The sequence below is a fragment of the Buceros rhinoceros genome, unplaced genomic scaffold (genome assembly GCF_000710305.1).
Source record: "Buceros rhinoceros silvestris isolate BGI_N320 unplaced genomic scaffold, ASM71030v1 scaffold811, whole genome shotgun sequence".
Classification (NCBI taxonomy): domain Eukaryota; kingdom Metazoa; phylum Chordata; class Aves; order Bucerotiformes; family Bucerotidae; genus Buceros; species Buceros rhinoceros.
The window spans coordinates 20,822-30,232 of record NW_010395699.1 but is presented as its reverse complement, the minus strand read 5'-3'; the positions used below and the strand labels follow the sequence as shown (position 1 = coordinate 30,232).

Sequence of the window (9,411 nt, the reverse complement as noted above, 5' to 3'; positions counted from 1 at the left end):
CCTTGTCCAACAGTGTAGTGAATGAACCGCCGAGATCATACCCGTCGAAGGAAGCTTCAAGTGCGTACGCTGATAAGCAAACTAATTGTCCTTCAACAGCAGCTAGTCCCCAGTCTCTCCCCTCTTACGTTTCTTCTCTTTCAAAACCTCCACCTTTAATTAAGCACCAACCAGAAAGTGAAGGCTCTGCGAGCAAGATGCCCGAGCAGCTTTCACAGACAGTGCAGTCTCACTCGGTAAATTCTTTTCGAAGTGACAGCCGGAGCCCTACTCAGTTGTCAGTCTCGTCTGCAAATACACTCCGGAGTATGCCTGCCCTGCACAGAGCCCCTGTGTTTCACCCCCCTGTGCACCAGAACCTGGAGAAGAAGGAAAGCAGCTATAGCAGCCTTTCACCTCCGACTCTAACGCCTGTTCAACCTGTTAATGCTGGTGGTGGCAAAATACAGGAGTTGCAGAAACCGCCAACTTTAGTACCTGAGCCTAAGGAGGCTCAGACTGTTTACAAGGGTGCTTCTGAACAGAATCTGTCAGAAATATGGAAGTCCAGTAATGCCCCAAATAATGAAAAAGTGGATTGGCACGTTGAGAGAATGAGTGGAAAATCACAGTCGGCTACAGCGTCTGTTATTGTGCGCCCTCCTTCTAGCACGAAATATGATAGCGTACCAGTAATGCAGGCTGCTTCCAAGGAGCGCCTTGGTGAGAGGACTTCAGCTGTGACAAATCAGGCGGATTGCTTGAGAACAGCGGAAGCCAGGGAGACTGGAAGAGTCATTCTGCCAAATATGAACTCAGACAGTGCTCGCACACAGTATGAAAAGAAATTTCCAGCTGTCTCGCAAGGCAGCGTTCCTCGTGCTGTCACCCCTACCACAACCATGATCTGCAGTACCAAAACGGAGGTCACCGCATCAGCGGCAACAACTACCAGCGTGTCAAGCTGGAGTAGTTCAGAAGTGACTTACTCCTTGTCGAGCACGGTCTTGGCCTGCGCACCACTGGAGTGTTCTGCCTCGAGAGCAGCGAGTCAGGTGGCAGCGCAGACCCAGGAATGCAAGGTCAGCGCTCCAGCTCCAGTTACACCCGCCCCTGGCAAGACCGGCAGCGCTGCTCAGCCCGGCTCGGGATTCTCCACCTCTACCGACTTTGTCCATTTGAAAAAGCACAAGGCAGCGCTGGCTGCAGCTCAGTTTAAAAGTAGTAACACCAGTGAGACAGAGTCCAGCTCTGCGAAGAATCAGACGTTTTCAACCTCCCTCTCCCTAGACAGTGCTATCGTCTGTAATACAATAAACAAAGCGAACTCTGTAGGCAGTGGGCAGAATTCCCAGACGAGTCAGCCAAACTACCACACTAAGCTGAAAAAAGCTTGGCTGACAAGGCATTCAGAGGAAGATAAAAACACTAATAAAAAAGAGAATTCGGGGAACAGTGTTTCAGAAATTATTAAGCCGTGTACTGTCAATTTAATAGCTTCTACATCAAATGATTTGCAAAATAACATAGATAGTAAAATCCTGGCAGATAAGTTTGCGAAGGAAGATAAGCACCCGCGGAGAAAAGCAAAACGGACTTACGAGTCTGGCTCTGAAAGCGGAGACTCTGATGAAAGCGAGAGCAAGTCAGAGCAAAGGACTAAACGGCAGCCCAAGCCAACTTACAAAAAGAAACAAAACGATTTGCAGAAAAAAAAGGGTGATGCGGAGGAAGAAGTAAAACCGAACGGTGTTCTCAGCAGGAGTGCCAAAGAAAAAAGCAAGCTGAAGTTACAGAGTGGCAGCAACAGCAGTGAGTATATTGATCTGATTTGGAAGAGACAGACTAATGGGAGGTCTAACAGCGTTAGTCCTGGCAGGTTTGACATGCACCGTAGCTGGGAAAAGAGTTAAAAAACATGCATGTGTAAATGAGTAGGTCCAGATTTATCTGTCCTGAGGCTGTCTGAAATACCACGGTTTAAGAAATGCATTTTGTTATCTCTGTGTTAACAGACTGGTTCTTGGCCTAAAAATAAGCCATAAATCAACTGGCTTTATGCAGTCCATCAGAATTCCACAGACTGGTGCATATAGTTGTGCCACTTGTATTGAGGTTTGTTTTTTTTTTTTAAAGATGTAATTTTTAGAGCACTACTGGAAGGAGGGATTCTCTATTGTTGAACTTTAATTTGTTCTTTGATCAGGAAGCCGGAGGCAGTTCCTGGAGAGCCTGATGCCACTCTCTTACAATTTGGTTAATTTAATGAAAGTCATTTCACACTGCTAACTAACTACCATGTGTATTGCGTCCCTCTTGTTTAAGGAATAAAGTAAGTTAGGGAAATACAAATTTAAATTTAGATGTAATACTGTGGCGTGTAGCAGATTGTAACTGGATTTATCTGAAAAGAGAAACTGGTCTGCCAACATAAAGGATTTTATTTTTTATCCCAGTTTATTCTTCTCCAAGGACTATTCTTTCGTCTTTGTTCTGGTTGAGTATGAGAAAGTCTACCATTAAATTACTTTTCGCAAGAATTTTTAAGTAGAGGTAGTAAGAAAATGAGTACTTCTCCCTGTAATTACAGTCTCTGACTTTTCACTGCGTAGTGTCTGAAGTTACTCTTCTGGTGTCTGACAGTGCTTGATCCCTAGGTTGTTTGGGGTGCTGGAAGTGTTGCAGTCTGTCTGAGGTAGTCTGGCTTGAGTCCAGTGAGAGCAGCATTACTTTTTTTCTGCTCCAAACTAAAGGGAAGATCAAGGAGAACATGCCTATAAAGTCTTTCTCGGTTTCACTCCTTAAAAGTAAACTGTAAATATACCCATGAAACCGGTTACGTCTGTGTGACCTGTATATTGTGGCCGAAGGTGTTCTGTGGGTTTGTAGTAGGAGGATTGCTTCCCTGGTAAAGGCAGGCAGCGATGACTTTTCGGCTAGCGGTACCTGAGTATAAAAGGGATACAGGATAGGACATGATGGAACCGTTTCATGGGACTTGGGTCAGGAAATGGGTAGGAGTTGGTGTTACCTTTTGTTGTGAGTCGCACAGCCCATATCCTGCACACCAAGAGGTTGGGCCAGTCCCATGGTGGCAGCTGTTGTGAGCTGTGAGCTCCACATCTTTATAGACTTCAGGTTTTTCTCTCCCTTTCTCCTACATGACACATTAAATAGATGAGCGTTTTTGTTACGTCTGTCAGTTTATCTGGGGGAGCTTTGTTACCATTTCTGAGAACTGGCTGGAGATTTTCTTATGAAAAGGACTTTCCACAAAGATCTAATCAAAAACCTCGTGAACCTTGAGGAGCTTTCAAGAAGCTCCTCTCCTCAAGAAGCTGTCCCCACGGGACGGTTGCCTGGGCTCCCAGTAGGTGGCTGAAGATAACTGTGCTTCAGGATCTGGGGCTTGGTGGCAGTGTCTCAGTGTGGGGTGGTATCTTCATCCTGCCAGGGTTCAACACTGCTTTGTGCTGATGCTGTTTTGGAAAGTCCCGGGAGCCCGTATGCTAGCCAGAGCGCTCAGAGCTCCAGGCTGCAACAGCCCCTCCTTCAAAGCAAGGCATTTCGCAGTCCTGCAAGCACTGGGGGTCTTCCAAGTTCCTGCCCAGCAGTCTTGAAGTCCTAACAGCTCCCAGATAACTCCCAGGATCTCTGGCCACAAGGCAGATAACATTGTTTTGGACTAGCAAACCTGTACATTAGCCTTTTCTACTCTCAAGTTTTAATCCAGTTACCATCATGCTCCTTGGATGAGCTGGGTGTACGTTTTGTAGGCCATGAACTGAGGCACAGGCGAGCTGTCACTTGCAAAATTTACACAATTAATCTCTGGCAAAACACAGATCTGAACCCAGGTACCTAGTCCAAAGTTAGCACCCTGACCTCTGTCGTCCTCCGTTGGATCCCTGTTTACAGGGCATGAACTTCCCAGAGCGGTGGTAGATGGAGTGGTGGATACTTCTATCTGTCTACAGATAAAACTGGTGCCACTTCTACAAGTCATCACAATGAAAGCTGGGTTAAAGAACAACCAGGTTCGGTTTCAAAATGTGTACGTGAAAACTGCCCATGTTACTCAGTTGACGTGCTGCTCGTGTTACTCGGTGTCAGATCTGCTGGCTTTCATATCACAAGTAGAATTGCACTGCTTAGCCTTGCAAAGCCAACAGACCTGACGGAGTAAATGGATTCTGTCCTTCCTTACGCCGGATATTTTACATTAATTTTAGATGAGTTACGTGTGAATAGAGCTGCTCTTCTCTAACCATATCTGTAACCCTCAGCAGAAATAAATTTGGAATAAGCAGGATTTTTTTAAGCTCTGCTTTAATTCATTAAATTCGTGCCCTTTTGCATACACCTTGACTTGAAATGGGATTCAAACCTTTCTTTCTTGGGGTATTGTATTTCTTTGCTTGTTTTGTAAGAACGAGCTTCCAAAGGTGATTTTAGTGGTGTGTTTGGTGAACGATGCACCTGATGTAAGATGAAACAGTCTCTTGGGTTTTCTGGCTTAGCTCAGCAGGTGGTTAACCTATGTCATTGGTAGCTGTGCCTTTGAAACCTCAGTGCTGCCAGGCAGACCAACGGAAGTAATAATGAAATATGTTACACAGGTCACACATGTCCTTTCAGAAATGTTGAACGCTGACTGAAACAGGGCTGCCAGTCTCTCATCTGAAACTCTCCTTCCTTTTGCAGCTGGCATACCTCGCTCTGTGTTAAAAGACTGGCGCAAAGTAAAGAAGCTGAAGCAAACGGGAGAGTCCTTTTTGCAGGATGATTCTTGCTCTGAAATAGGACCAAATTTGCAAAAATGCAGAGAATGTAGGTTAATAAGAAGTAAGAAAGGAGAAGAACCAACTCACTCACCAGTATTTTGTAGATTTTACTACTTTCGGCGGTAAGTACAGCTATTTTCCTGATAACGTGGTGGTGTAACTCCTAAAACTATTACCGACAAAGGACTTGTGTGCTTGAAAGCTTGTCTGATTTTTCTAGTTCAGTCAGTCTGCCTGATAAAAGACAGTGTCTGATTTAACAGTATTTACATTTGTATTTCTCATTTCTTTTGTGGATTGACTTCGTTGCTGTCTAAAGCTTTATAGCAAAGACCTCAGAAGAGCTGCCCAGCGTACCTTAGGCAAGCCAAAAACACAGCACATCACCATGAGGCAGGTGTCTGACATTTGAAGTGGGATTTTCAAAAGGCAAGCTGCAGTTTTTCTGGGCAAGTTGTACAACCACAGAGTTGTGCTTGTTTGTAATTGTTCTTATGCCAGTAGATGGGAATGCTGCTTGAGGTTTTTCTGAGAGGTTTCTGAGGACAGAGGAGTTGTGACCTCCTTTTTCACAATTAATGGCCAGTCAAGGAAAAACTCTCAAGTCGGGAAGAAAATTTCCCTGTGCGTGGTGCAGGCAGCACAGCTATTGGGACAAAATAAAACTCTTCATTTACCTGTGGGCTGTCTTGTCAGTATATATCCAATTCATTTTGGACAGGAAATTGTTTCCTAGATGGGGTTTAATTTTTTATAATGAAGCTTCTAAGCAACAAGACTTGGTATTCCTACAGGAATCATTTCAGGGTTGGACTCGGACTGCGTAAGAATATTTACTTTCTAATGTGGCAGTGTCAGAGTTTGGGTTTTTTTCTCCTGTGTATGGGAGAGAACATCAGAGATAACGTTTTCCCAACATACTAAAACATAGTTACGGAATTTAAAAATGTATATGTTTGGAATATACTGTGGTAAATTTTACAGCAGTTTAATTACTTTCATTGTGTTTAGATAGTAGGGCTTGAATTGTAAACAAACTTTGCACTACTGTTGGAAGTTATTGTAACCAAGAATTAGTAATTTCGTCTTGTTAAGTAAATATATCTAAAAATCATTTTTGGAACTCAGTTCTGAAGTCAGGACTATTTTACTGGCATTGCTGTAAAATTCCTTAACTACTATAATAATCTCATATGGGCAATGAGTTACCCTGTATTATGCAAGATGGAAAAATTAATTGTTAACTGCTTAAAAATAGGCTAAATACAGCCATGGTTAGTGGAACAGTATTGGGTAGGATAACAGGAAAACCTTTAGTTATTTTAAAGGTCGGAAATTGGTGGAAAAACAAAAAAGTTATCTTGTATTGGTGATTTGTTTTGCCTAAAAAGACTTAAGTATAGCGTTTGAGCTCTTGTTTCCTGAGTATGATAGCGGTACGATAGCTTATAGGAGAACTATGAAGTATGAGTCAGACCGACTGATTGCTGTCACCGACACTCCGGAAGTTAAGGGTGAAGAACATGTGGAATCAAACTTGGGGGCAGGGAAGAGAATTTTCCTGTCTGCAATTTTAAAGCAGTAATAAATGTTACAGATAGAGAATGACAAATAAACTGAATGGAAAAAGTGTCTAAAAAGTTAGGTTTAGTTTTCATGCTTGCTTACTGTTCATTTTAAAACCATTTAAAAGTACCTGTTTTCATTGTTAGGTTATCTTTCAGTAAGAATGGAGTGGTTAGAATAGATGGTTTCTCCTCTCCGGATCAGTACGATGATGAGGCACTGAGTTTATGGACACATGAAAACTATGAAGATGATGAACTGGACCTAGAAACTTCTAAATACATTCTTGATATCATAGGTGATAAATTTTGTCAGTTGGTCACATCTGAGAAAACAGCCATGTCCTGGGTGAAAAAAGACGGTAAGCAAGTCTCAGATGCTCTCGAGTGTTGTGCAGTTTGGCTCCAGTGTTTCCGTTCATCATGACCCATTGCTTCCTCTCAAGTGGGCCACTGGCCGCTTCACTGGGCCGTCACGTTGGATTTTCCTAGGCTGTTTTGTCAGAGAGTGTGTCGGGAAGGGGCCGGAGCCATCCCCAGTGGGCCAGCCTGTTCCCCCTCCCTGCGCTGGTGGCTGTGCTGGGCCAGGGCCAGGCTGCTGTTGGGATTGGAGCAGCCTCGGTTCCCAGCTTGGCCTCCAGCTCTCCAGCCAGAGCGGCCAGCTCCAAGCCAAGGCCCACAGTGAGCCAGATACTGACTCCTGCCAACAGATGTTGTTTCTGACGTGTCTCCTGCCCAAAACAAAGAATAATAATGTGATAGTGTGGGCCCCCTGGAGCATGTGCTAATACTGTCGCCTCCTCCCCACCAGAGCTACAGTTAGTCTGTCCTTCTGGCCTACAGCAGATGGACACAGGCTCGAAATGGGCTGGTGGTCCCCTAATTCCAGTAGGCAGTAGGAGGAGGAGGTGGAGCAGAAAGCCCAAGTCCTAGCCAGGTCTCCAGGACAGGCACCTCCCTCCCCTCCTGCTGACTTTAACCATCCAACTCCCCGGTTTGGCTGCCCTTGAAATTTAACACGTACGCCCATACACAGTCAGATGAAAAGCCCAGCTCTCTTCATTGCACGGGCTTAAAAGTACGCATTAAAGAAGTTCTTCGTACTTGCAGCCCGCTTATGCTGAGCAGCAATATTCCTTCAGTATTACTTTAGTCTGTGGTTTTTGGATGCTTTAATTTCTTCACTGCGTATTGATAGTAGCATTGATCGGGGTAGGTGTTGATGGTCTGTTTATGAAGGATCACTTTCCTACCCCCACACCCGGCTGCATCTGAGGGGAAAATTACGAATGCTTCATCTATAAAGACTGTTCATTCTGTGCTTTGCATTTAAATTTCAGTCCTTTTATTCTGCTTATTTTGTATTTCAGCCAAAATTGCATGGAAGAGAGCAGTGAGAGGAGTCCGTGAGATGTGTGATGCGTGTGAAGCCACATTATTTAACATTCACTGGGTCTGCCAAAAATGTGGATTTGTGGTCTGCCTAGATTGTTACAAGGCAAAGGAAAGAAAAAGTTCTAGAGGTCAGTCAGTTCTTTATGAACTAGAGCATTGTATAGGCTGTTTATTCTCATCTCTTGTAGAGCTGTTGATCCACTAGTGTAACTGCTTTTCTGTAACATGTTAAATTACTGCTTGGACATTTTGGTGTCTCTTAGATCTTTTGCGCTTCCTTTTTTTGTTGGTAGATGTAGAATAAATCATTCAGAAAGCAACTGCTGTGGGGGCTATTTTAGGTCTTTGTCTGCATATCAGTCTTTTTGTGTGGATTGTCGTGGATTGCTTGTGCCTTGCCCCTCGAGGTTAAATCCTGTTCTTCAGCTGTGAGACTGGCTTTCCATCACACCCCCCTGCTTTATGGTATCTCATCACTATTAAGACTTCCCGTGATTTGAGTGCTTTCTGGAGTCCTCCCTTCAGAAGTACGTGGTTTGTCATACTGATTTAACAGCGTACTTTTTCATTGTAATGAAGAAAGAGGTGGAGAAAAATACTTCACGTAGTATTTATATGAGTGTTAATGGAGGTTTCACAATCCAGCAGCCTACACACACGCTCAGTTTAATTCCCGTGCTTTAATGGGAATGTCTAGATGAGTCTGTAGTGAAGTATAACAGGGCTGACTTGCAGACCTGTGACTTCTGAGTGACCCAGCCTGGTTACAGTTGAAAGGCAGACTGCCTGGGAGGATTGATCTGGTCATTCAGCCCTCTGCTCTGACACTGGTGCTCAGGCTGCGGGTGGAAAGGACAGCCTCCCCCTGGGTGGCAGACAGCGTGCCCTGGCACAGTCCTGCGGTCAGATGCTGCGCCAGGAACTGCCGCAAGTACAATGCTGTTTTGAAAAGTGTTTCCATGTTTGTCATAGCAGCATAATGTCACAGATGTGAAACGTTAGTTAAAAAAAAGGTTAACTGTTAGATGGCAAATCTTCAATAAATGGAGAGACTCATCCACTTTGTCCTTGGCTCGTGGCGAGAGGCCTCCTACACCGCAGTTACAGGATGTTCCCAGAGACTTCCATTAAAACCTGAAATTTCTAGGGAACTACTGTCAGTGTTTTCCAACACCGAGAACAGTCGTTAGTGCTTTAATGCTGGAGGTTGATTCAGCAGCTCTTAACCGGCTGAAGTCTGTGTGTGTGCATCTGTCAGACGTGGCTTGGGATATATGCCGAGCATTATTTACCCTATTGGGAACATGCAGTCAGAGGCTTTTTATAGTGTGCGTGTTAACCAGCCAGGAAAATGTTAGTAAAATGTCTTCAAAGCTTAAAAAAGCAGTATGCAGAAGCAGGCTTCTTTTCAGTCTTCCAACAGGGAAGACTTTCTCCTTACTGTTCATCACGACATTACATTGGAAGAAGAAAGGTAGCTCCCCTCCCTGTGGCTTTATTTCTAATGGTGCCGTAGGATTTGTATGAACTATAGCTCTCCTTTGGCACTTGCTTACAAAGCTCAGAACCACCCACCCACCTCTATACAACAGCACTCTGTATTACAGCATTTTTCCTGGAAACGGTAGTTGTTTTTACAGTTGCTGAATGTAACGGAGAATATGCTGGTTTCCCCCAGCTTCAGCAGG

The 9,411-nt window shown here is 44.3% G+C and overlaps 1 protein-coding gene across 1 annotated transcript in view; it reads left to right on the top strand.

Moving 5' to 3' along the window:
* Window positions 1-9,411, top strand: part of JMJD1C (jumonji domain containing 1C) — a 56,220-nt gene that overhangs the window by 30,523 nt on the left and 16,286 nt on the right. The window contains exons 10-13 of the mRNA XM_010145617.1: window positions 1-1,791; window positions 4,684-4,885; window positions 6,476-6,690; window positions 7,699-7,851. Coding sequence (XP_010143919.1) covers window positions 1-1,791; window positions 4,684-4,885; window positions 6,476-6,690; window positions 7,699-7,851 — 2,361 coding nt within the window. The remainder of the gene's footprint in view (window positions 1,792-4,683; window positions 4,886-6,475; window positions 6,691-7,698; window positions 7,852-9,411) is intronic.